This window comes from Herpailurus yagouaroundi, unplaced genomic scaffold (assembly GCF_014898765.1).
Source record: "Herpailurus yagouaroundi ecotype Mexico unplaced genomic scaffold, PumYag 163, whole genome shotgun sequence".
Taxonomy (NCBI): domain Eukaryota; kingdom Metazoa; phylum Chordata; class Mammalia; order Carnivora; family Felidae; genus Herpailurus; species Herpailurus yagouaroundi.
This window is the reverse complement of record NW_024412404.1, coordinates 15,831,301-15,858,916: the sequence shown is the minus strand read 5'-3', so window position 1 is coordinate 15,858,916 and position 27,616 is coordinate 15,831,301. Positions and strand designations below refer to the sequence as shown.

Sequence of the window (27,616 nt, the reverse complement as noted above, 5' to 3'; positions counted from 1 at the left end):
ATCTTACTTTTGGTGAAGGAAATGGGCAATAAACAACAAATATATGAAAGACCCATGCAACTTTCTAAATGACTTTGCACTTGCTCAGCCTTTAGCATTTTTTATGGTCAGTGCCACTGAAAAAAGAGAAAATGATTAAGCAAAAGTTGCATAAGCAAATAAATACCACATGTCAAATTTATAGCTCCTTTATTCAATTTGTTTACAGGGAATAAGAGGGTTTAAGTCATATAACATGTCTCCAAGAGCCATTGTTACAGTCCCTCAAACACACCTTTGATGCTTGGCTTATGGGGCTCAGAAATGGGGGAGAGTGAAATACTTATATTGCAACCTAAAAGGAGAAACGATGTCCCAATTGTGTGCTTCATGACCTCTACCCCATCATGGATGAGACAAAATTCCCATGTCTCGCTGGGGTAAAAGGAAAAGGTTGCTAAGGATGAGGTGAGAGGCATCTGAGTTCTGGCCACGGTATTACGATCTGAGCTTACCTATAACCATTCTCAGATCACCCAAAGGAAAGTGCAGCAACGCACAGAAACTCTTGCTAGAGAAATGGGATATGTCACCAGGGCTTGTCAGGCTAGAACCCAGTTTCTGGGAAGAATCTGCTTATCCTGAAATTATACTTGACTTGTCTTCAGAGAGAAGTTAGTGACCCCTGTATATACAGTCTCAGCTCCTTAGAGTTTACCAACAGTCAGGTAAAACATGGCTTACTAGAATCCAACCAACTGGATTCCTAAATTAACACTCCTACTTAGGGGTGCCTGGGTGGCTCAGTCAGTTGAGCATCCATCTCTTGATCTAAGTTCATGATCTCATGGTTTGCGAGTTTGAGCCCTGCACCGGGCTCTGCACTGACAGTGCACAGCCTGCTTGGGATTCTCTTTCTCTCCTTCTCTGCTCCTACTGGCTCATGCTCATGCTCTCTCTCTCTCAAAATAAAACAAACAAAATCAAAGTTTGTCATAGCTTGGTTTGTATTCAACTTAATTTCTTAAAAAATAAAAAATAAAAGAATAAAAGTATTCTTTTTTTTTTTTTACACTTACATCCAAGTTAGTTAGCATATAGTGCAACAATGATTTCAGGGGTAGATTCCTTGATGCCCCTTACCCATTTAGTATCCCCTCTCCTAGAACCCCTCTAGTAACCCTCTGTTTGTTCTCCATATTTAATTTTTTTTTCAACGTTTATTTATTTTTGGGACAGAGAGAGACAGAGCATGAACGGGCGAGGGGCAGAGAGAGAGGGAGACACAGAATCGGAAACAGGCTCCAGGCTCTGAGCCATCCGCCCAGAGCCCAACGCGGGGCTTGAACTCACGGACCGCGAGATCGTGACCTGGCTGAAGTCGGACGCTTAACCGACTGCGCTACCCAGGTGCCCCTGTTCTCCATATTTAAGAGTCTCTTCTATTTTGTCCCCCTCCCTGTTTTTAAGTTATTTTTGCTTCCCTTCCCTGTGTTCATCTGTTCTGTGTCTTAAAGTCCTCTTATGAGTGAAGTCATATGATATTTGTCTTTCTCTGACTAATTTCTTTTGGCATAATACCCTCTAGTTCCATCCACGTAGTTGTGAATGGCAAGATTTCATTCTTTTTGATTGCCAAGTAATACTCCATTGTGTGTGTGTGTGTTTGTGTGTGTGTATCACATCTTCTTTATTCATTCATCCATCGATGGTCATTTGGGCTCTTCCCATATTTTGGCTATTGTTAATAGTGCTGCTCTAAACACTGGGGTGCATGTGTCCCTTTGAAACGGCATACCTGTGTCCCTTTGATAAATACCTAGTAGTGCAATTGCTGGGTCATAGGGTAGTTCTATTTTTTAAAAAATAAAAGTATTCTTAAGTTTAACTCAAATTGTATTTAGAAGGCAGACTCTTAAAACTGGAAGTTGCTAGCTGACAATCTCAACTACTATGACATGTATTCCTGAATTTAGGTATCGTACATTACAACATTTAAGCCAGTAGGATCTAAGATGTGGAGGAAGAAGTTTTCTCTTTGAGAGAGGATATGGTTACCCTCTCAAGATCACTAGGTAGAGATGAGGTATGTAGCTTTCTTTCTAATCCTCCTTGATGGACCTAGAAGGGCAGAGAAGTAGGAAGCGGGAAACCAGGTAGAAAATGCTTTCTTGTTCTAAGGAGCACTTCCTTAGGAAACCAGCCAAGAGTTTTAAAAAGGAGACTAAGAAAAGATAAGCCTGGGACTTTCTAGGTACCTAACTAAGAGATAGATGCCTGTCATTAGAACCAAAAGGGCTAAAGAATAAGGTGTAGAAGATTAACCTGCTAATTCTCAGTGAGAAAAAAAACTAGATATTAAGCTGTACTCAAGGTTTCTTATATTTTTTATTTTTCTTACATTTTTATTTTCTTATGCGCATGTGTGGGTGCGCCATTTTTAAGAAAAGAGAAGTACATAGAACATTGCTAACTATACTTAAAATGTGACCGAAGTCATAATTTGTAGGCACAAAACTGGGTCATCTGCACCCACCTTCCAGCAGCACTCACTAAATACAGACTTAGTTTTTATTTTTAAAAAAAAATTTTTTTTTTCAACGTTTATTTATTTTTGGGACAGAGAGAGACAGAGCATGAACGGGGGGAGGGGCAGAGAGAGAGGGAGACACAGAATCGGAAACAGGCTCCAGGCTCTGAGCCATCAGCCCAGAGCCCGACGCGGGGCTCGAACTCACGGACCGCGAGATCGTGACCTGGCTGAAGTCGGACGCTTAACCGACTGCGCCACCCAGGCGCCCCTAGACTTAGTTTTTAAATAGTAGATACTCCTCATGAAACCCACAGTGAAACCCCTCTATTTAAATCACAGAGAAGGTCAGTAAAGGAGACTTCTGAAATGAGTACCTAATTCAATCACTCCTACTTCCTCTTGAGTCCTATTCCATGAAGGACAAACCCTGAGACATTACAGGATATTTTAATATTGGATAAAGAAAGCCAAAAATTGAAGCTGCTTATAAGCTTACATGATTAGTCTACAAATAAACAGACACTAATTAAAAAAAAAAAAGCCTAAATGTACAGTTAGCAGATAATTTATGTAACTGATAAACATGTTGCCTATATACTAGTCTCAAAAAAACCAAAGGTGTAAGTTTGTAGACTTTTGGACCCACTATCATCTGCCCTTTATAGCTTCTCCAAGATTATGCCAAGGCTAAAACAAACAAGAAAAAGAGTTAATAATAAGATTTAGAATTCTTATAATTCTAGTTAGTATGTATGATTATCTAAAATTAGGAAAGAAGATTGAATTTCGTCAAATGCCTCTTCTGAATCTGTATTTAAAAAAAATTTTTTTTAATGTTCATTTATTTTTGAGGCAGAGAGAGACAGAGCATGAACGGGGGAGGGTCAGAGAGAGAGGGAGACACAGAAGCCGAAGCAGGCTCCAGGCTCTGAGCTGTCAGCACAGAGCCCGATGCAGGGCTCGAACTCATGGCCCGTGATATCATGACCTGAGCCGAAGTTGGACACTTAACCGACTGAGCCACCCAGGCGCCCCATCTTCTGAATCTGTATTAAACAACCCATCTAGATATCACTTTTTGTTTTTTTCCATCACTACTCCCCAGTCTTCTTTCCACCAATGCTCCAATCTCTGGAGTTTAAAAACAAAAGCCAGGCTCCTGTGTCCCCAGCCCTTGATGGTCAAGCTTTCTGAATTCACTTTTTAAATTCCACTCAAATCACAGTCCTCGAAAGTATATTTCTTACACTGTGTATTAATCTTCTCTGGGGCACTAAACACTGGCTGGGGAGTGATCTTGGACAAGTTTCTTAGTGTCCCTGTGCCTCCAAAAGAAAGATGATAACAGTAACCAACCTCCTTAGGTCTCTGCAAGGATTGAGCAAATTAACCTGTGTAATTCAGATAGGTGACAAGTGCTTGACACACTTAAGTGGTCCACAAAGATCAGCTATGATTTTGACTACTGTTGTTGTAAGGCTGACCTCTTGGCTTCCCTGAAACCATTCTCTTCAATCCTCTTCCTACTTCTGGACCCTTCTCAATTTCCTTGATAACCTCCTCATCCTCAAAACCCTTCCTAGTCCCTAAAATGTTGGAACTTCAAGCACTCCACCCTCAGCGCTGTTTCCCTACACTCTCCCCGGGTTGTCCTCACCCACAACTATGGTTTCAACTACCACAGAATGCCCACTATGCCAGTATGCCAGTAGCTCCTTTTAATGCATACCCCTGCTGAGCTCCAAACTCCAAGGAAAGCTGCATGCGGATCTTCAAAATCAAAGTGAAGGCAACATGATCAAAGCTGCACTCACTACCTTTCCAAGTTCAGTTCATTCATCCATTCATCTAGCATTGACTCAGCACCACGAGGTGCCAGGTAGAGTTCTACCTGCTGCAGAATAAACAGGAAAATACCTGCCTTGTTTCCATGTAGCCTCACCGCCACACTCCCCTAGGTCAGGCCTTCACAGATTTTTCTTAGTTTTCTTTTTAGTTACAGTAAAAAGTATGAGTAAGAAAAGAAAAATTGCCTGTAATTCTAATTCTAGAGATGATCTAGAACTGTGTTTCTTTACTTTCTTTGCGTATACTTTTTACACAATTGAGAACATATATATGTGTATGTGTGTGTGCGCACACACACAATTTTGAAATTTGCTTATTATAAGCATCTTGTTATTTTATTAACAATTCTTTAGAACATAATTCTTAATTCTAAGTAGCTAATAATACTCCATTATATGGATGTACCACAATTTTCTCAGGGGAATGGTTCTCTCTTATCTTTGAATTATCAAGGCTATTTCAGTTTTTGTTTCTATTAATAAATAATGACACTGTGACAGACAATATACTAAAACATTAACTCTTTGAGTACCACAAGTCTGAGGGGTTTAATTTTCTCTTGGTAATTTATCTATGTTTTTCTAACTTTCTACTATGAGTTTATATTGCTATAATTGGGGAAGAGGGTGAAGTGAGGAGGGATGTCCAGTATTTAAAAAAATAACACAAAACATGTTGTTACATTAAATATGAAATTAATGCATACTGATTAAAGTATGTTGATTTTCTTAGAATAAATTCCTTTCAGATGTTTTTGATATATACTGTCAAAGTTCTGGAAAATGTCTAACAATTTATACTTTTTACAGTGCAAATGTAACAGTGTCCATCTATGTCAACTTAAATATGGGTATATTTTAAAGGCTTTGCTAATTTGGTAGGCAAAAAATTATAATCTTTCAGTTATTTGAATTTATATTTTTAAATCACCAACCATTTCCCCCACATTTTAATTAGCCATTTGTACTTGACAGACTTTGGAGCAAAGAGGCTAAGAGTCCAAGTGCTCGGACTTAAATTGCAGGTGCACTATTTATTGTTTGTGTTAACTGTGCCTTGGTTTCCTTACACATATACCAAGAATAAAATGTCTCAATTGGCGTTGTGAGGGTTGGATGGGTCAGGAATCTTAGGAAAGTGGCTGGCACACAGGAGACTCTCAGTACATGTCAGCAGTGTGGCTGCTACCAAGGATGCTCCTTTTCTGTGCGTTCTGCATTCATGTCCTCTATGTCGTCTGCTCGTTTTTCTATTAAGGTTTATGCTTTAACACTATCAAACCTTTCCTTTTAAACATTTGTTTAAATACTATAGCCATCAAAGAGTTGTTTGGCATGTGCATTGCCAACGTCTTTCCCATTATGGTTGCTTTTAAATATTAATACATTTTACCATTTTATATAGTCAATCCCATGTGTATATTCTTTTGTGATTTCTTTCATTGGTTTAATGCTTATTGCTTAGGATGTCCTTGACCATCCAAAGACGATATAATTTTATATCCTTTTTTCACTTTTTAAAAGTTTTTGTGTTTTCATTTTTTGTTAATTATCTAAGTCTTTCATCTACCTGGAGTTTCTTTTGTAGTTGCCCAAACATCTGATGTGTTTCCTCACATGGTCATGATTTAGATCCCCTTAGTCAGGAATGTTTTCATGCAACTTCTTATGAGCTCCCAATATCTACTCTACGAACATACTATCCAGCAACTGTTGACTTGTTAGTGAACTTGACCACCCAGAAAGAACTATGTCTTCTTCATTTTTGTCACTGGTGTTTAGTAGAGTGTAGACCAGGGTGCCCCATGTCACCAAACGTTTCACGGAGAGGTAAAAAATGAATGAAGTCACTCTTTTCGTTCTCCTCCATTATCCAATTTAGAATCAGATAAGTGCATTTACAACAAACACACCAGTAAGTTAATGATGCCAACTTCTTTTACCACTACCTGGCACAACATTCTGCAACCTACTGCTGAATCAGTTTGCTTTCACTGGGTCAGTTGAGGAGGATGGGTTTTGCATCCTGTTCCCCAGGCAGGGTTCTGGCTCTGCAGGCCTGAGTAAAAGACAACTCATTATCAGCTTATCTACTGCCCAGCCAAGCAGAGTCCTAAACAACAGTACACATAACAAACTAAAACTGCTACATTAGTATGTATCAGTCCAAATGTGCCCAAGGCTACTCATTGCACCCTTTTAAAACTGTGAAATACTGGAACACCCTCTATGCCCATGCTCAGGGGAGCAGGTGCATAAACTATGGACATCCACATGACTGGAGTACCATGCAGCTACAGAAGACAGTAAGAAAATCCCTAGGAAGTAGTAATGGAGTGAGCCAGGGTTTTCAGTTAATTGGAAAAAAGCAAACTGTAAAAGACTATCTATAGTATGATCACTTTTGTGTAAGAAAGGAGGAGAAATTAGAAAACACACATCTTCTCATTTGTACAAAAAGAAACATGGGAAGGATAAAAGAGAAACCAATGAGGCTGGTGTTTTGCAGGAAAGAACCGAGGGCTGGGGGTGGGTAGAGGGAATGAAGAAGGGAAGTGACACTTCTCTGAGTGTACCCTTTAATACAGTTTTAACTTTGAAAATCATGTTTTATGTTTTCAAAACAAAAGGCAACAAAGACAGAGAAAAAACTGAAATGTGGATAACAAACAAATAAGCCTAACTATATTTCAAATGAATAACTACAGTGAAGGTGGAAAAATCAAAAAGAATGAAGTCAAGTAACATTTGAACACAGTATTTTGACTAAATACACTCAACATAAAGTTGAAAAAAAAAGAAAAACCCATATACAAATATTGACCTCTAGTTAGGAGGTTTGGATTTCTAGATGGTATGAGTAAGCAATTCTGAAACTACTTAATGTGTAGTCTAGGGCTGAGCACATAAGGAAATATGTTGTGGATAATTGCAAGTCCAGTTTCTCACTGTCAGAGAAGAGACTTACAAATATAGAAATGTGGAAAGATAGAATAAAACCGTGTGGTGGCGTTAATCTGGAATGCAAGGTTACAGTATGAACTCATGATTGAGGTGTGTGTGTATGTGTGTGTGGACAGAGATGGGGAGGACTTAAAAATTTCCTGACTAAGAGAAGGAAACTCAGATTCCAGGAGAAAGAGATGTGCTACCAGCTTCAACCTTGTCACTCCTTTCACTTCCCACTTAAGTTCTGAGCAAAGAGTCACAAAACCCATGAGGTGGTTTATAAGCAGGCTGGGAGCTGGTACCCTTAAATCACTCTGGCCAAGTTCTGCAAATGACGTACTGGGGAGCCATGCTCTGACTAACTGGAGACAGGCTGTCCCGGGAAGAGAAGACAACTTATTCCAAGGGCAGCATCTGATCCCATACATGACCATTCCTCCTATTTGAACTATCCCGGAGAATAGTGTTCAAAGCTCTGGATTTGCAGTTCTTTACATACACACTACACAATGCATTGCACCTGTATCTCTAATCCTTTGTGTAAGTGGGCAGCGACAGCTTTCTTCCTACTGCTATCTCGTTTTGGCTTCCTAAACTAGCAGTTACTATAGACAAAACATTTTCCTGCCTTACAACTTTATTTGAATTACTGAAAATATATCCCCTGACCAAAAGTCCCTCAGGCTCACGTACAAAATAGAAATAAAATAAATCTAACCATTAAAAGGACCTTAAAAACATAGCACATTTTAGAAAAGCAGTAACCTTGGTTATCTGTTTTGCCCTGAGTTCTGAATTAATTATGAGGTTGACAAGGATTATGAGAGGTCATGGGGTTTATCTCCTCACTCTGTAAGATTGGATCTAAATCATTCTGGGAAGATATTTATCTACCATTATTTTAAGTGACTCCAAAGAAGGAGATGCTATCAATTTTTTCAGCAGCCTACTCTATCTTCTTTAAAACCTTTGTGACCAAGGAATTTTTTTGGCTTTAAATTTAATTTCTATTGGGCTTACACCAGTTCCCATTTTTTGAGTATTATAAAATCCGTCCCCTAGTTTCCATTCCTCTGAAGGAATAACACCAACTCCTTTCCAACTTCATTCAAATCATTCACCCACACTCCTTAACCCAATCTCATGTTAGGGGCAATGTCAAGGGTACAGGAAAGAGAAAATCTAAAAATATACCCTCCGCACTGTACTACCCGGGCACACCCTAATGGATGGCATTTGTCATGATGGCCCTGAGCAATCCAGAAAAGTTCCAATGGGCTCCATAGTTCCTGTTTAAAAATACAGGGCAGATTCAAATACAGTTTTCACTAAAGTGGCTAACATAAAGATTTAGTACTTGAAGGGAATGTCTTTGTTCTTGGGTTATTCTCTTATGTAAAATAAAACGCCTCATTACCAGATTGTGTTGTACAAATAAGATGCTACCATATTTAGAGACTTGCACTTTTATCCAGTCAGTACTAGTCCCTTTTTAATTTTAGGTGGAAAGTTATTGTGGGCAGTGACCATATATCACGTTGGAGATTCAATTCAAAACAAGAAAAAAATACATCCAATGCAGATTATTGACTGTACTGTCCTACTGAAAACAAAGAAGAAGTTACCCAAGGAGTTTACAGTGAGTTGGAAATATGACATTCAACATCAGTTATCACCACAAAAGCAGGAATTGAGTCTAAGTGCTATGCCAGAGAGATATGGAGCCAAGAAGGGAATGAGATGAATCTCCAAGAGGTGGGATCAAGAAGAAGAGGCTCTTGAGGTGGCTCTTAATAATGGGTAGGATTCTGAACAGACTGAGGCTGGAGAAGGAAAAAGTGGTCATTTCAGGGAAGGGATTTCACAGAGAATGAAAATATGGAAACATGCTCAGAAAATCTACAGAAAAAGAGATTAGCCCATGAAAACACTTCAAAAAACTGGCTGGAACTAGGTGTTGGGAGACCTTGAACACTGAGCCAAGGAGCTTGCCTTATTCTGTGGGCATGCAGATACTCAAAGTATCAAAAGGTTAAGGCTCAGATGGTTGCTATGCACAGTAGAAACTATAATGTTGATGAACAGCTTCTAAATGGCGGCCACACAAAAAAAGGGACTTGCCCATAGAAGTGATTGCACCTAGAACTCTGTAAGATAAAAATGGTAAACTCCTAGTAAGATGGCCTTCCGTAGGATAACTAGATCAGGAAACAAAAAATAAGACTAAGATAATTAATTAATAACTAGAAATGTTATCTGAATATATAAAAATAGTCAATAAAAAATACTTAAAAAAAAAGAACAATATCTTTCAATGTCAATAAAGTGTGCAAATCAGTCCAAAACTACTATATGGTCATTTCATACCCCAGCTTTAATATTTCAGTATCTTATAATATAGATTTGAACTCAACATTACTTCTTGATGATTTTCCTCGAGCATATTTACACTGTGGTTTTTGCATGTGATATGCACCTTATGAAGATGAAGTCATTTCCTACATTTTCCTTCTTTCCGTTTAAAATCAGATAGACTACAATCTGCTAATGAAGGAGCGCACCGTTCCTAGTGACAGATTTTTACATGGTCAGAAATTACTATTATCATGAGATACCTAGCCTTTGTGTTACTTGGATATTTTGAATCAATTCTTCATACGTCGCCTTAGCACTACATTTACATACCCTACATAATATAAACAAGGAGGAAAAACTACCAATATTTTTTACATTATCCTGTGCACATTTTTATAGAGGATTCCAATTTTAATCGAAGAGACTCTGAAGATACAATTGTGTATAAAAAATAATTTCTTGGGCAACCTCTAGATAAAACATTGTAATAATTTCTATAATAAAAAAGGGAAATTAACAAAACAAGATAGTTATTTCTAGTACAAAGGCTCATCGGATAAGCCACCTAAAGAATTGTTTTTCTAAATACAGATATCCCTTTCTTGCTCTGTACTGATAAGATTATAGGTAAAATTTTAGAAAGCTGAAAATCCTTTTAAATAATACTTCCTTTAGCTTTAATCACAAATAATTGCCTCTTCTGGTGCTAATGAGCATGAGCACCATGGAATGGAATGTAATTCTGCCGGTTCATTCAGGGTAATGGCTTTGTGAGCTAGTGACACTGCTGAGAAATCTAGTCTCAATTTCCTAGAGCACAATAAGTGAGCAGCAGTACATTTTTCACTTGAGGAAGATTTTCTAACCTATGCAAATATAAAAAGAAAACCTGTTATCTGTTGATAAAAACAACAAAGTATGTTAAATAAAGTTTTATGTGTTACTCTTTCCTTTAACAGCCATCAGTTCCCTGGATCATGAAAGTGAGTAAAGCACTTCACTTACTGAAATCAATGAGAAACCGTCCAAATCCTTGCCTTTGGTGCTGGGGCATGATCATTATGCAGGAGACATTATACTTCTGCTGGCAAAGCTTTTCCTGAGGGAAGGAGAAACAGATCAAGTATGTCAGAGCTCTGCTGAAGTGGGCAATTCCCTGCACCTGCCAGTGTCCTTGTACAATAGACCACTAAGGTGAGCCAATGTGTTAGGTCAGGATCAAGCAGAATAATCCTACTGTGTTGATCAATCAAACTATCAGCTAACAAGAAACCATCAACTCCAGGCATGCCTCTCAATTTGCATTTTTATCCTTGAAAGTTGGTACCATAAAATATGAATAAAGAATCCAAGTAAATATGAGCCAAATGAAACCGAACACAGACATTATGCAAGAAATGACTTCTTTGCTCAGACAACTTGGGAGGTGGGGAAACAGTGACAACAACAACAACAACAACAACAACAACACCAAAAAACCATCCAGAGAGTCACCCAGGGGGTTAAGGTAGGATTTAGCTGGCTACCTTGCTAAATAACTTACAAATTTGTAACATCTGTCTTCTGCCTTGATCAGTGAAAACTAAAATAGTGTATGTGCAGGTAGAGCGGCACAAATACATCTGTCTCATGGATAAACATTCAAAGTAAAAAGCTTGAGAAATAATCAATCTGCGTTTCAAACCAAGAAAACAAATCAAAACAAAAAAGACAAGAGCAACAAGAAACCCCAAAGCCTCCACACAAAAATGAGGCCAAAATGTTACCAACAGTTTAAAACTAGAAGGAAGAATGAGAAGAATATGGAGGGAAGCAGTTCTTATAGTTAAGGAAAAATTTGCAATCTTCATAGGATGTGGCATCAGAGCAACAATATTTAACTGAGAGTACACAGAAGCAGCCAGAGCCTGCACCGAGAAGATCTGGAAAAGGCTTTTGAGGTTGTGAATGCTCTGGCCAAATATAAACCACAAATAAGACTGACCACAAATGGTACTAACCACATGAAAGAATAACTTCAGAACACCCAGATCTTTAATGAACCTATTTGAAAGATCACAGGAAATTGTTGTGGAAAAAACCCTACAGGGCAGAATTAGAGACTTCTTTGTGAAAAAGATGTGCTCCCAACACTTGCACATTTGTAGCTGTCCTTGGGAGTCTCTAAGAAATGAGGAGGAAGAAATCATGTGTCAGTTTCCCTAAGAAACTGGACTGTCCATCACTGGATGTGCACATTGTGCCAAGGGTTCAAGTAATTAGTATTCTTTGCAAAGTCAGACAAATGAGTCACTCTATCTAAAAAGACAAGTATTGTGGATTGAAAGGATTCCTCCTTTATGTCATTTTTTTTGGTCCCAAACCATTCCTTCCTTTAGACATTGTAATACAGTCCAACCCTCCCCTCCACACCACCCTACCCTTTAACACGTGTTACTACAGCTAAATTCTAATCTATGGATAAAATAACTGTTTCTTCTTTCTCTCCTGTTTAAAATCATCTACTACTATCTGTTTGGGAAGTCAAAAGCATGGAATGATTTACACTGAACTCTTCTAGGACATCTTGGACATTCCTCTGGCTATAACCTCTAGAATTTGGTTTAAGCATAACCCCAAAGGGCCATAGTCCTTCACACTCCAAATGGCACATTACAATATGGATTAATTTGCATGCACCTAGACTTTTTAAATGCTTATTTTTTAGATTTTTGTTTTACAGCACTGCCAAAGAATGAGTTTTCCATGTACAGTAAGAGATAACAGTAGTTGCTGCCATGCTGTAAAAGAAGCTGTGACAAAATGAGAAAAGTTTAGCTTGTTCTAAGTATGATGGTGGGTCCCCTGGGAGAAGAGAGGCAGAGACTAAAACCTTAACAGACACCATCAACTCTAGACCCAGAGGCCAACTTGAGACAAGGCAGGACCAAAAACAGCAGCCACCATTAAGCATCTACATTAAAATACAGACACATTTAAAGAAATGCCATTTTCTAACAGGAAGGAAAATCATGACCACTATTCTTGTCTCCTTTTTTTTAAGATTTTATTTTTAAGTAATCTCTACACCCCATGTGGGGCTTGAATGTAAACCCCAAGACCAAGAGTCACATGTTCCACTGACTGAGGCAGCCAGGCACCCCATGACCACTATTCTTTTTGAGTCATTGGAGAAAACGATTTTTATAAACCTATACAAAGGTAAGATATTTTACACATTATATAAGCAGATTTCCTATTTAGTGTTTTATCTTGTGTTAATGCTCTGTCATCTTTTGAATCTGTTATGTGCAAAATAACTTTGTCTTTTTTGTTGTTTTGGAGCTTTACCAAACGTGTGGATTAAAATACTGGGCTATTTCTCATGAATGCTGTCACTCATTCATAGTTTCATTTACGACTTCTGGATTGATTCTCAAATTTAGAAGAATTGCAGTTTGTAAAGGACCTTCATATATATTCTATCTTTTGATATTCCATGAAAATGACGTTTCCATAAGCATTCCATTTACATTATGTAAGATTCATTAAAATTCACTTATCACTCAACATGCCAAAATGTATCATAAAATAAATAAAATACAGGGTTCAGATCATTTACCGTGTGCATAGAAATCTTATAATTTACCACCCTGGCACATTAAACTATCTTGTAGGTGCCTAAGAAAAGTTAAGCTTATTACCTGACTCAGTTTTTCCTTATTGCCTATGAGTTATTTTCAGAAGCCTTTGAACAGAGGAATGTGAGTAAAAAAGACAAACTGTAACCACTCAATATGTCAAGGGCTTCCCTGTATTAACAGCTGGAGATACTCAGGCTTTCTAAAGCGAGGCCACTTTAGATCTTAAAACAATAGCATAGAGTGTAAAAGACAAATGAGTAAACCCAGTCATTATATCACCTTGACTGTCCAAATGCCAACGTTCCAACTCACTGCGATACTGATGACCACAGAGGGAATACAGTGAGGAGAAATGAGAACCATCTCTTAAATGCTACACTACTCTGAAACCTTCAGGTTGACACCACTTAGGGAGGGAAAGGAAAATAAGCTTAACATTAAAAAAAAAAAAAAAAAAAAAATCAAAGATGCTAGGTGGTCTGCAAGGCAGCAATTATAACATTACATGGTTGCTGACAGTCAAGACAGCAGCAAACTGTGCTGAGGTCCTCTACACACTTTCTAGGCACAACCTTTACTGTTTGTTTGTCTTAATAAGCTCTGAACAAGAACCCGAGCTTTGCAGAATGTGTCACTTATTCAAATTATAGTCATAAAAAAAGGCCCTGTTCAAGGAACTGGGCTCTCCCAAAAACATTTTGAATACGAAAATGAAGGTCATACTGGCTCTTGTTTTACCTTAGAGAAGTATCCAACCAGATGACAGCCCTTTTCATCATTTTTTGTAAGGACATAAAAAAGGAATGGCTCGACATCATAATACAACGTTTTGTGGTCCAGGAAGAGCTTGGCTAACAAGCAAAGGTTTTGGCAATAAATTTTGCTCATATTCCCATCAACCTAGCAAAGAGAAACAGACAACATTATTTAACATAAAAATATTGCTCAATATAAAATCATTTTTATATGATATTTGGGAAAGTATATAATTTTATTTCCAAATCCCAAACTGAGAGATTAAAATACTCCATTAAGCACATATAAAGTCAACCAGAAAACAGCTGTCACTTGGCAAATAAAAATTCCATTTTTTCTCTTAAATTAGGGTGAATTTAAGTTAGCTTAAATTTCTCTTTAAGCTACCTGAAGAGAGCCAAAAGCACCAGTGAAAGACTCATTTTTAATTGTAATGTATTGCAAGTAAAAAATGATCAGGCATGTCTTCTCTGTTTGAAAGAAGTAAATCTGAATTAAAGAAATGTCAACACATCAAAATACTGCTCAAGGAAGTTAAACTTTACATTGTTTTCAAAAGGACTTCATGTAAAAATGAAATAAATGAACAGTATTATTCTGATTCCTCAGAAGTGTAGATTAGCAAAAGAGGATTCCATTTTGGTTTTATCCCAAGCATCATTTTAAATATAATTGGAAGAGATCAAATTTCTATGTTGGGAATACTTACTGAGAAAGTGAGATGAATTTCAACCTACAATAAGTACCATGATTACAGTCTACTTGTCTTCAAAATAAAAGAATCAAGCTGTGATACTGATAGTTATAGACAGGAGGCTAGGCACAGATGCCAATTTCTTTGATCAAATGTAGTTACATGTTGAAAACCAAAAGCACAGCAGATTCAAGAATTTCCCTAGCACTATTCTTAGGGGAAATGGATATTTGCTAACCAGCCAGAGCTCTGTAACAATGAACTTGACCATTCTCCAGTCTCCTGTGGACCATACAGGTTCTCATATTGCACAAATTATTTTTAGACTTCATATAACTATTTCCCTTGGATGAAACCTAGGTCCCACACATAGCAACATAATCAAATATGGGCAACAGATACAGAGGATACAATTCTCTCTTTAATTAAAGGAAGTTTTTATGTATTTGAGAGTATGGTCCTTTTGGAAATGATAGGACATTACAAAAAGGAAAGACAGAGATGTATGTGTCCATGAAGCAGAAAAACAGAGAGAGGATGATGCTGAAGCAAATTCTTATCAGCTGTGTAAGGTCTAATATCCATGCTTTAAAGAGGGATAAAGACAAGAAAATAGGAATTTATGATTACTCTTCATTTATTTTATAAGTTACTTAGGAAACGGCTAAGAGAAAAGTTTCCTACATGCTGTTCTCTAAGTATTAACTCGGATTCTAGACTAGGGATCTTGGCACAGATAATCCAATTCCTTCAAATATTTTTATGTATAAATTTTACTAATTGGCTTTTCATTTTTCCCCTCTCATCTTGGTTATGGTTCAAAAGCACCTGCCCTGAAATAGCAGACCATTCTTAACAGCCTAACAAGACTGGAAGACTCTCCTAGGATTTATGAGAGCTTCAACCCCACAAGCAGATTCATACTAATTTACTTAACAGTTACTTAACATGAGCATAGCTCTGTTGACTCAATTAGGTGGGGCTGACTAAGTAGCATCCCAAGACTACGCAACTTGCATTCAGATCTCCCTCTAGCCCAGGGGTCCTCAATGGGAGTGATTTTGACTCCCAAGGGACAGTGACTATGTCTGGAGGAAATTCTGCTTGTTACAACTGGAAGCAATGTGCTGCCACTGGCATTTAGTATAGAGGCCAGGGATGCTACTAAACACCCAACAATGCACAGGGTGCCCCTACATCAAAGAATTATTTAGGCTGAAAAGTGTATTGTGCCCAGGCTGAGAAGCCCTCTGCCTACCCTTTATTATATAACTACTATATTATATTACTTTATTATATAACTACTATATTATTAAATCTTCCCAGCAACAATACCCTTCCTTCCTGTAGGCTTATCAAAAGAGCCTGATATGGGGCGCCTGGGTGGCGCAGTCGGTTAAGCGTCCGACTTCAGCCAGGTCACGATCTCCCGGTCCGTGAGTTCGAGCCCCGTGTCAGGCTCTGGGCGGATGGCTCAGAGCCTGGAGCCTGTTTCCGATTCTGTGTCTCCCTCTCTCTCTGCCCCTCCCCCGTTCATGCTCTGTCTCTCTCTGTCCCAAAAATAAATAAACGTTGAAAAAAAAATAAAAAAAATAAAAAAAAGAGCCTGATATAACAAGGAAGAGGGTCTTTAAAAAATGCTAAGGTGCAGCTGGAGTTACTGTGTTCTCTGATCAGCCTTTGGAAAAAGTAGTGGGCCCTGTCTTGTCTGCGAGAGAGAAACCTATGTATGACTCTTCCCAATATTAAATATATGCAAGACATTACAGACCAGAACTAAAGTGAAATGTGGGGCAGGATAATAAATTTCAGTCTGAGCAACTCAAAAGTAGAGAAACCTAAGGAAAAAGTGTATTTCAGAGAAAAAGACATCACATCTATGTAAGGAAGGCTTGTTCTGAGCACCCATGCATGAAAACAATGCACCAAGATGGGTAACAGAAAAAAATAAGACAGGGCAATGGAAGTGCTCAACTGGAGTAACGAGAATAAAGGAGAGAATTAAGGATCCCCGAGAATAGGTAATAACACAAAAGAGAGGCATGGTCTCCTCAAGGCACAAGTGACACAGCTCAACTGGATCCTTGAAACTGACAACAGAACATGATTAAACAATGAAATGGTATACAGGCAAAGACCTTTGCTACTAAATCAATTCTGAAAACACAAAATGTCTTTAAGAACCCACAATGACAGACATGTGGCCACAAGGGGTTCCTGTGAACAGCAGATTTCTCCAGGGGTGGCCATCTCTCCAGATGAGGGGGGCAGTCCCAACATCTGCTGGGGTCTCACCAAAAGGATTATCCACTCTGCCAAGAAATGGATGGAAACACAGGTGGTTGTGTACTGAGGAGATATGTACAGCTGCTCAATTCCCTGGAAGAGTGAGCACCTGCCAGACATTGGCTGGAGCTGCTGAACAAAGCTAATTTCTCCTGCCAAAGAAAGTAGAATTTACAAAGAGCTGAGAAGATCATAAATTCACTGGTGAATATATCTGGTGCAGACAGGGATTTGGGAGAAGACAAAAAAGTTAATGTGATGAAGTAGGAATTCATCATCAATCTAAATGGTTGCTCAATATGGTTAAACATTCCAAAACATGGAGATATTTTACAGAGCAGTCTGAATTTGAATGCTGAAATCGAATATACTGTGTACCTTCTAGAAACAAATCAGTACATAATCAACAACTGTAAGTATTAGGTTTCACAAGCTGAGTTTTTTATTTACACATGCTTACCTCAAATACTGAAAGGTCTTTCCTTCGGTAAATTTCATTTGCTGGAGGATGAAACCATCCACATTTCTTTGAGTGTCTTAACAAAATATTTTTACTTTTCATATATTTAAGACAGAATTCACACAGGTAAAGCTTTGGTAATCTGTTAAAATTTTAAAATCAAAGAATCTATCAGATTGATTATACTGTTCAGGGAAAAAAATATTAAACATCTTTCAATTTTCTCCAAATCATAATAAGACTCTACAACAGTATTTGAAAGAAATCGTTTCAAAAGAAGAAAAAAAAAAGAAAGCCAGTAGTAAAGAGAATGTACAAACCTTACATTATTTTTCAGTAAAATAATATTTGCTGCCATTATTTTGTGAACAAATAATTTGTTTCCTTAAAAATGTCATACAAACAGACAGGTTTTTAGACTTGGAACCACTACTCGGAAAATCGACAATAAAGATGGCCTCTTGTCAGGTAACCATGCACATTTTTCAAATTTCAGATTTCATGTCATAGTTTCAACAGTATATATGGTCAGTGGTGTAACTGTAATAGTCTTTTACCCAGAGGAAAAGTGAATTCATTATTTTAAAAAATGATTTATAAGGCAGAGAAGTCCTGGAATTTAATTGTTAAAATTTCCATTTATGGATATAGTTATTATCATAAATATATATGACAATAAATGTAGAAAAATGAAAAAGATTTTAGTTTCTACCAATTCCACTGACTCTGAATAACATTACACAGATTTCTCACCCATGATGACTTTTTCTCCACCTTTAAAATTGTAACATTTTTAATGTGTGCCCGATCACATTTAAACACATTGCTAGTATGGTAAGAAAATGTTTAGAAGCACTTTCCAGGTCTTTGGGGTATAAGAAAGGATAGAATGATTTGGGCGAAAATTAGCTACAGACTCAGATAATAGTAACTTCAAATCTTGGGGTTATATACAAATTTTACTCAAAGCTCTCAGAACACATGACTTATGATTATCCATAGAAATTAAAGCTCCTAAGTATTTTTTAAAAAAATTGTTCAAGAACACATAGGCAAGTGATATAAGCTGGAAAGAGAAACCAAGACTCCTGAATCTTACTCTGCCACTGAACTTCTAAAACACCCTCCTCATTTTCTCTAGTAGATGACGGGTTAGCCACCCATCAGGTAGAGAAAAGGACAAGATCTATTATAGAAGAAAAGCAAGTTTGAGATTACCAGAAACTTTGCAGGCTAAAACATTTGATACTATTAAAGTGTATCCTGATGTATCAGAAGGAAGAAATCTGTTCACAAGATACCCACTTTTAGATATATTAGTTCAAGACAATTTCACAGCTAATCTTAGATCAAGACAAAAGAAAACTCTAATATCACTATTTTCTCTTCATTTTTAACAAGTTAGTCACAAATAGTTCTAAAAGATCTGGGGAAAGGTCTCTTAAGGCTACCCACGACCACCTACTTTCTTTGATTTTTCATTCTTCTGCTACATTTCTGTAAAAAACTTGAAAACAAAATGTCAGAAATCAGAAAGAAAACTAACAAGCCTAATTAGGAAAATGAAAAGGGCAACTGAGAAGAAACTACCAAGTATTTTACAATGGCTAGGTTTTTTCCTCCTTATTTGGTTTCAAACACAAAGAACAGTTGTCCAATTAACTAGAGAGAAAGCATGGTCTTAAAAGCTAAAAGGAAAAATTTACAATGCCTGTGTAACAAAGGAGTGGAAGGAGTTTACATAGAACAGCGAATACTAGTATAAAACGATGCTGGCACAAAGTAATAGTCTTAGACTTGGAAGCACTTGGATTCGATGATCAAAATTTATGTCCTAAAAAAATCATCTAATTCTTGCTTTAGAACTGAGTATTTCCATTCCTCACATACATGACATTAAAGTTATAGACCTTCCAGGATATCCCATTACCTTGCATATTCCTGTGGGTAAGGCGAGGAGTACCAGGTTTGGATTTCATATTTCCCGAATTCTATTACAGAAGGGTACCGGCCACAGTCTTCCACCCCACTTTCACACTCTATTTTCTGTCAGAGAAAAAGAAAAGGAAGGAAATAAAATACATGTATTAGAAGAGAATTTATTCACTTACATTTTGGTTCTTTCACTAGTGGATATGAAAACCTATCAAGAACAGGACACTAATCTTAATTGTGAATTTTCAGGTTGTTGAAAACACATCATAGGGCCTTGTAAAATAATAAATTCAGTGTAAGATTCATATACAAACAAACTAATACCCTAAGAAACAGTATTACCAAGACAGGAAATGAGTACAAAGGTAAATACATAAAAATGTCTATTGAACTGAATTTAATGATCTGGTACAATGTATTGTAACTGAATAAATTATAAGATGACATGGCTGTTACACACTCTTACAGTTCCTCCATGAGCACTGTTCCTCCATGAACTACCAGTGATCCCCAAATTGTGAAATCACAATCCTAAGATTGTGAAAGTCTGCATTTTAATATCCATCTCCTTTACTCCCCTCACTCCAAGCACGAGGTTAAGAACTTTGCCTTCCTGATTCACTGTGTTATTCCCAGTGTCTAGCACAGTGCCTGATATAGACAAGAAATGTTCTTGAATGAAATGCCGGTGTTACTGTGTTGGAAAGAAAGGAAGGGCTTAAATGTTTACATGTTTCAGATAATGGCCTGTTGTTGTTCATCATGTCTACCTATGAATGCCAGAAGAAGGCTGGAAATTTGATAATATTTAAGGACTTCAAATCTCAAAGACAGAATTTTTGACATTTATCCTAGCCAAATGAAAACAATTACAAAGCATACTGAAGGAGCAGAATGAGGAATGGAAGTATCCAATAGCCCCTTAAATAAGAAACCATCAAAAGTATTTAGCCCAAGTGGCTGCTACGAAAAATAAAGCTTAAGAGACTGCTATCCCCCTCCCCCCAGAAAAAAGAAAGTGAGGTGGGTTAGGTAGGATAGGGAGTCTCTCTGTGAATAGTTTGCCAAAGAAACTAAACGTGGTCTACTGACATAAAAAATTCATACTTCATTATAAATCTGTTTTGGGGAAGTCCCAAAGCCTTACCTTTCAATGTTTTGGTGACAATAAACTAACTAGAGTTACTCTTTTAAGTGGGATCATTTAAATAAATTACTGGACAATGAAACTAAAAGTGATTATAGCTGAACATGCAACAAAATATTGCCTTCATCAATGCCAAAGTGTTAAAATTACAAGACATTTTTCACATGGCTGACCATCTGTGTTGGAAGATGGACTGGTAAATTTAAACGTGATGTTCTTCTTTTTAACCATTTAAAAGTATTTTCTAAATTTCAGCAAAAATAATCAGAAATCTAGTCCTTCACACCTAGAAGCACCTTCCCAAATCTGCCTCAGCTGCTGTTACCTTTTGTGAGACCAGCTGAGCCCTTATCAACTTTTGAGAATACAGAAAACTCTACAGAGCCACTGCTTTTGAACCTATATCTTCTTCCACAAAAACCATCATGATAACAGTTAAAGGACCACAAAGGATTTTGAGGCGGATTTTCTATCAAATCAAAGCAGTAATTTCATAATGGTCATCTATGTAAAACTCACATATTATCCTTGTTGCTATAATGTGGTATCCTGGCCTTACCTCCCAAGAAAGTTCCTGGGCCTGCTTAAAAACATCCAAGTCCTCTTCAGTAACGGTATCCTTGTTTCCAAGCACATTTATATCTGTACTTTCTTGTTTGATGCTTATTTTGATTTCAGTATCTGTCATTTAAAACCAGCAGAAAGCGTATTCACTGACTTGAATCATGAATAACCACCATATATTACCAAAATGGCACCAAATTAGCATAGCGGGCAAATAGGGATTGTTTTTAAGCTTTGAAGCTTTCATATCCAAGCACTGCTCAAAGATCCAGCAGTGCCCTTTCCCTGCTGGACCCAAATTTTTATCTGAATTACCACTGTCATCTGTTTATAGTTTCAATAAATAAATGAGGGAAAGTAAGAGTAACACAAAGCAAAACCATATTTTTCAACTGAGATCAGAAATTACATCAATGTCTCATTATAGAATTCCCATTACCCCTTTTGAGATTAAAAAAAAAAAACAACCACGTTGTCGAAATGACACATTTTTGTTTTTTGTTTTATAAAGGGTAGCAAATGTAACGGGCCAATTTGTTCAAGGAAATCATGAAATCAGTTTTCTCCCTACTGTGACTACACACACAGACACACTCTCACCCAAAAGCACACTTCACAGGATCACAGATCAGGTGTTGTTGAGAAGGAAGCAGGATGAACTTTGTCATGAGAAAGCAATGGAGCAGAGGGAGCTGAAATGAGCAGCTGAACCCACCCCCCCCCCCCGCCCCCCTGCCGTGGGAAGCGCTGACAGAGTGTGCAGGCAGCGCTGGGGCTGAGGAGGCGGGCATAGCAAAGTGTGTGGCAGAAGCATGACAGTGGCTACTCATGCGGGACTACAAAGCCATAAGCAACACTATGAAGGCATCTGGGGGTCCTAGTGTCACTACAGATGGAAATAAATAATAAAAGGTGGGAGAGTATTAGTTGGAAAAAAACCAAGATTTTGGAGGTTTAGTCAGCATTAGAAAAAGGTCAAAGTTTCACTGCTTCTGTATGAAAGTGAAGTGAGAACAAGAGAAATAGCTAAGACCTATGTGACAAATAGGAATTGATTGATTTATTGTTTTCGGGGTTGGGGAGAAAGGGACGGGACGCAGGTTTGGTTGGAGCTTTGACCTTTTGCTTACCATCATCCTGATCAGGTTTAATCCTTCCGTCTGTCAAGCTCCCCTTCCCTGGTGAGGGGGTCCCCATCTGAGGGGTCACTTTATATTTTAATCTGCCTAGCATCCTGTGCTTTTTAAGGAAAGTTGTTCGCTTGAAGTGAGCAATTGCTTTAAAAATACGTCCTCTAGCCATCCCCCAACTAGAGGAGGAGGAGTGAGCAAGAAACCTACTTCTAATATCTCGTTTTCCAAAGAAATGGGCTTTAGATTTTGCCGTGGAAGATAATTCAGATTTACGACGCATACGTTTGGGTGGTGCATAACTTGGGTGTCCCTTTTTTCGAGACTGTCCCTGAGTGGTATAGATATGAGAAAGTCCATCAAAGAGTGCCTTCAGCTGGCTGTTATTAGTAAGACTGCTAAAGGAGGGCACACTGGACTGGCTGGAAGAACTCTGGGGAGAGGTAGAAGAGGCGGAAGTGCTGGACTTTTGTGAACTGGGGCTCTGACCGGAGATGGGGGTTGGGGGTGGAAGTGAAGAAGGTGGAGGTTTTAGCTTTTGTGTGGTACCTGTAGCCAACACATGAGAAGTGCATGACTGTTTCTGAGAGACCTTTTTCCTTGGACGGTAGTGCTTTGAAAAGTCTATTATTTCACCTCGTGATCTGCGACCATCAGGTGATGGTGTAAAAAACTTAGTAAGGCCATCAATGAGCCCTTTGGTTTTCTTGTTAACTTTAAGTGTAGAGGCAGAAATGTAGGTGGAGGTGGTGGTGATTTTGGTGGTGGCACCAGGCCGAGTGAGGTCTGTAACAGCCAATCTGCTGCTTGAGTCCTTCCCAGATGCAGCATGACCAGATGAAGGTGTGGTACAGACTTTAGTCTTTTGACCCCTACCAGGTGACCCCCTTCCTGTGAATGCATTCATGGATCCTTCATCACTGGTTACAGACCTAGGCAAAAATTTAGAGAATAGTATCAGCATTTAATAATAGAACTATAAAGGTATCGAAAACAAATTTATAGCAACTAGATGCATTCAATGTGCTTAAACTTAAGAAGCTGGACTGCAACCCTAAGAACTATTTTTGTGTGTGTGCCTCCACCGAGATGTTTGTAGAAACAAGTAGCAGCCGCCACATTTGCATGTCATGATTCTCCCAGGACCCATCCAAGAGGCACTGGAAGAAGCCATGTGGACCCAAGGGCAATAGGAGTAAGAAAAGTTTTGAAGAGACTAAAATAACACAAATGCCTTCATTATACTTAAATAAAAAAGTTACCCCTTGTGTAGTCACAAATAATTATGGTTTCCTACGTCTTTTAATAAGTCGTATTATCTAGAAGTGAAAGAATAAACTTATCTAATCTCTAGTTAGAAGCAATTTTAACTCAATTGGAAAATTTATATACAAATAGAATTTGGGTAGGTCTATAAATTAGTAACTTTTTTTTTTTTTTTTAAGAAAATGTTAAAGAAAGCTTCTTCCTCTGGGCAGTTTATGCTTAGGATGATAACAAAACCAATAATACTCTCTAAGTAGAGGAGACGATTAATTACAGCATAAAATATTGCTGAGAAAAGGACAACAATAGCAAAAACTGAAGAAATGATTAAAGAAAAGCTACAGCGGGTCAGACATGGCATGGAAAGTCTGGTGAAGAAGCAGCACATTTACCATGGTCATTATCAGATACTTGGCATCAGAATCTCTGTACGCTATTTCAGTTCATTTGACGCTGGTTCTGCCATACAGCTGTGTGGTCAACATGGACCAGAGGTCACTCCACTACCACAGCTGCTTAGAGGAACAGCAGCTGCCTGCCTTCACCTCAGGCTAGGGCTTGGAAAGCTACCCATTTTGCAGCAGAATTTTATACAATAGAAACATCTGCATGTGAATTATGGTAGTGCTGGGGCCCAAGAATGCACTTTCAAAATTATCAATTTAGCTGAAGGCTCATAATGAAGAAATGGAAGCCTGAAAATGATATGATATCAAATTATAAAAATATCTTAATTACAAACAGAAGAGCACATTTTAGTGGTCATCTTGCACATTAATGATGGATTTCAGCAGTCGGCTCAAGTGGATTCTGGTGCAGAACGACAGGGTGAGCCACCGGGCTCATCTGAGGCAGCTCTGCGGCCAGGAGCTTTGCCCGACACCACTGATAGAGCCAAATCGGGTTAACGCTGGAGATCTCACTGGAGATCTTGTGTCACAGGAAGGGTTACCAATAAACAGTCATCCAAGCTAAAATGTTTCACATTACAATACCGCATTTGGACTGTATCTGGAATCGATTGCCCAGAAAGGATAATATGCTTATAAAGCATGTAAAAAGGAAAACTCCCTAGACTGTCTTAAAAATTCCTAAGCTCAAAGGACAATTTTGGACAAACAAAAAGTTAGGACTGGTGCCAGATGCAATTTTCAGCTGTGTCCTTTGTTTAGAAAGTTTATATCCTAATTTGGTTTTTTTAATTGGGCCCTAAGGATACAGTCCCATTTTGAGAACAATGCTTACACAGGATGAATGCAAAAACATATAAATTCTACTTCAAATGATGCTAATATGAAAGATTTTATTCATAAATGTTTCATGTGTGCCTCTAGAAATTAACAAAAATTCCATTTAAATATATCCACCAGTTAAAAGGGCTTTCACAGAAAACTCTATTCATTGTTCTATTTCTCCTCTGGGAGACAGAGGTGCAGGAGAATATTGTTTTTCTGAGAGCAGGTAAGGTAGTGAATTGCTTCAGATCAAATTAGGGGGAAGAGTAACAAGTAAGATAACTGGTGTTTGCTCACAGTGTGTGCAGAGCATCTATTCATTTCTACATCACAATGACCCTTTCACTAAAGCCTAAAGAGACTGGAGAAGGTCTTATTGATAGAACTACTTCAGATATGCAACTCTGTTGATTTCATTTATTAACACCTTATTTGATGTTGAAAGCCAATTCTATATTCGAAGGTTAAAAAAACACATCCACTTCTCCCCTTATCTTTTCTCTACTTCTCTAAGTAACTCCGGTTGAATGTTCCACTGGGCTTTAATGGCAACTATATGGCAACAGGTTAGTAGATTATCATAGTAGATGTGCAGGCCACTGCGAACATATTATTTCATCTGTATATCTGAACACATGTGCACATACTGAATGGTTCTAACTCTTTGTGTGCAAACACGAGGAGAGTCATTTATAGGTTTCTTGGAAACTCCTATTTCATACAAGGGATCTTAAATGTTGTAATACTAAATTAGCACCAGAAAAGAGAAGTCGTGTTTCTAAAATGCTATCTGGAGTGACAAGAGATTCACTATAGATGTGAACAAATCCCTCTCTTGTTTTAAAATCCCCACAAAAATATTTATGTAATTAAGCTCTTCTAATGCTCAGCCAGTAATAAAGTAGGCAGAATGATTCTTTCCAATTCTTACATTCTGCTTCCATCTTGCTGCTTGAAAAATGTCACTTATCATCACAGATACTGCCAACAGAAGATCCCCAAATGCCAATTGTAATTAAAAATGTTATTTTCAAAAAATTTCCACAGCTATGCAAAAGGAGCACTATTCCTTGTCCCTTGAGTTTCTAAAACGATGCTAAAAAGATAATAGAATCTAAGGGGGTTACAATCGCCTGTATTTTAAAGCATAAGATAAAAGATTTCTTTTGATAAGATCTCAACCTACAACAATCGTTGCTTTAATTTATTTTTCGGTCGTCCAATGGGTTTTGCATATCGTCGTTTTATTTGTGCAGCTTTCTCATGAAGTAGTTTTCTTCCCTTTTTCTTTGGTCTGCAGACTTGGCAAATCCACATCCCTGAATTAATATATATATGAGAAAAGTATTTTAATGTTTCATTTTAGGAGAGATATTAAATATAAACTGCAGTGGAAATAAGCTGTCCAAGGATATATGCCTGTATGCAGAACTTTACTCTAGAACGTAGATATTCCCTTTTGTCATTCTCCTCAGGAAGCCTTCATTAAAGGTCACTCCCCCCACCCCCGCCCCTGCCCCTGCCCCAACCAGGGTCAAGGTGGTGAGAACAGAGGGCTGTCCCTATCTCAGAACCCTTCTATGAGGCTTTCTGCAACATGTCACCAAACCTCCCTCCACCACATAAACACACATGAAAACCCGATCCTGCCGGATATTAGATATCTTTTGATTAGAGGGAGATGTTTTTAAGTTAATTGGTTTTTAGAATCTCTGGGAAAAAGGAATTTATTTTATTTCTTTCTGGAAATCTTCCACGCTAAAAAAAAAAAAAAAAAAAAAAAAAAATCAGTATAAAATATAACTTTTAATTAAAACAAAATTTTTAAGGACTCTGAAGCTACAAGAATTAAAACTATACATCTGGTATAGAGAAATAGGTCACTGGACAAGAATTTTTATACCAAAACAACTGAAACCTATAGAAGTTTAGCCTATCAAAAAGGTCATATTTCAAGTCAGTGGGGAAAGGATGAAATGACTCAGTGAAGTGGTGACAGAACAAATAACCATCTATATGGAAGGAAAAGAATTATTTCTTATCCTTTATAAAAATAAATTCTAGGCAGATGAATATTATGACAAAATTAAATGTTACCAAGTACCAGGAAAAATATGTGGTTATTTATTTAATTTAAGCATGACTGGCATTTAAGACTGAAGCCATAAAGAAAAAGATTCATGGACTGGACTATATAAAAATATAAAGAACTTCTACAAATCAGTAAGAAAAGGTTAAAACCCCAACAGAAAAATGATTAATGGGTAAAAACAAGCATTTTACCAGACCTTTTTTCTATTATATCAAATTGGTACAAATTGTAAATAATACCACTGTATTTCATCGAGAATGAGACACTACAGACTATAAAATGCATCTGACTTTTTATAAAATGTGTCTCACACTCAATGAAATAGAGTAATGGTAAGTGTTGGTTACAATACAGGGAAACAGATATTCTCACACACTGGTGGTCTGTCTGAAAACTGATAGAACCTTTCATGTACACAGCTTTTGATCCAGCAATTCCTCCCCTAGGAATTTATCTTAAGGAAATAATTGTGGTAGAAAAAATTGAAAACATTTGTAATATCCACCATTGGGGGTTAAGTAACTTATGATTTGTTTATACATGGGGTTGCAAAATCAAATATGTTCAGGAGCCACCCAACTGAAGCAAGCTGGAATTCAAGACAAGAGGGAGTAGTGAGATTGGGGCAACATGCATACTCCACCTAAAGGAAGCAAATTCAAAATTTTAAAAATATTGTATCAGTTCACTTGTAATGCCTTTAAAGAAGTCTTCAAAATATATGTATATGTATATGTATATGTATATGTATATGTATATGTATAT

The 27,616-nt window shown here is 37.6% G+C and overlaps 1 protein-coding gene across 4 annotated transcripts in view; it reads right to left on the bottom strand.

The window, feature by feature from the left end:
- KAT6B (lysine acetyltransferase 6B) overlaps positions 1-27,616 on the bottom strand; it is a 191,467-nt gene that overhangs the window by 27,250 nt on the left and 136,601 nt on the right. For 2 of the 4 annotated variants that reach the window (XM_040485462.1, XM_040485461.1), the window contains exons 7-13: positions 25,946-26,078; positions 22,259-23,190; positions 21,124-21,245; positions 19,413-19,528; positions 17,483-17,624; positions 14,025-14,186; positions 10,669-10,762 (exon numbers count right to left, since the gene is read on the bottom strand). In XM_040485462.1, coding sequence (XP_040341396.1) covers positions 10,669-10,762; positions 14,025-14,186; positions 17,483-17,624; positions 19,413-19,528; positions 21,124-21,245; positions 22,259-23,190; positions 25,946-26,078 — 1,701 coding nt within the window. The remainder of the gene's footprint in view (positions 1-10,668; positions 10,763-14,024; positions 14,187-17,482; positions 17,625-19,412; positions 19,529-21,123; positions 21,246-22,258; positions 23,191-25,945; positions 26,079-27,616) is intronic. The other 2 variants (XM_040485463.1, XM_040485464.1) reach the window with 2 other exon arrangements.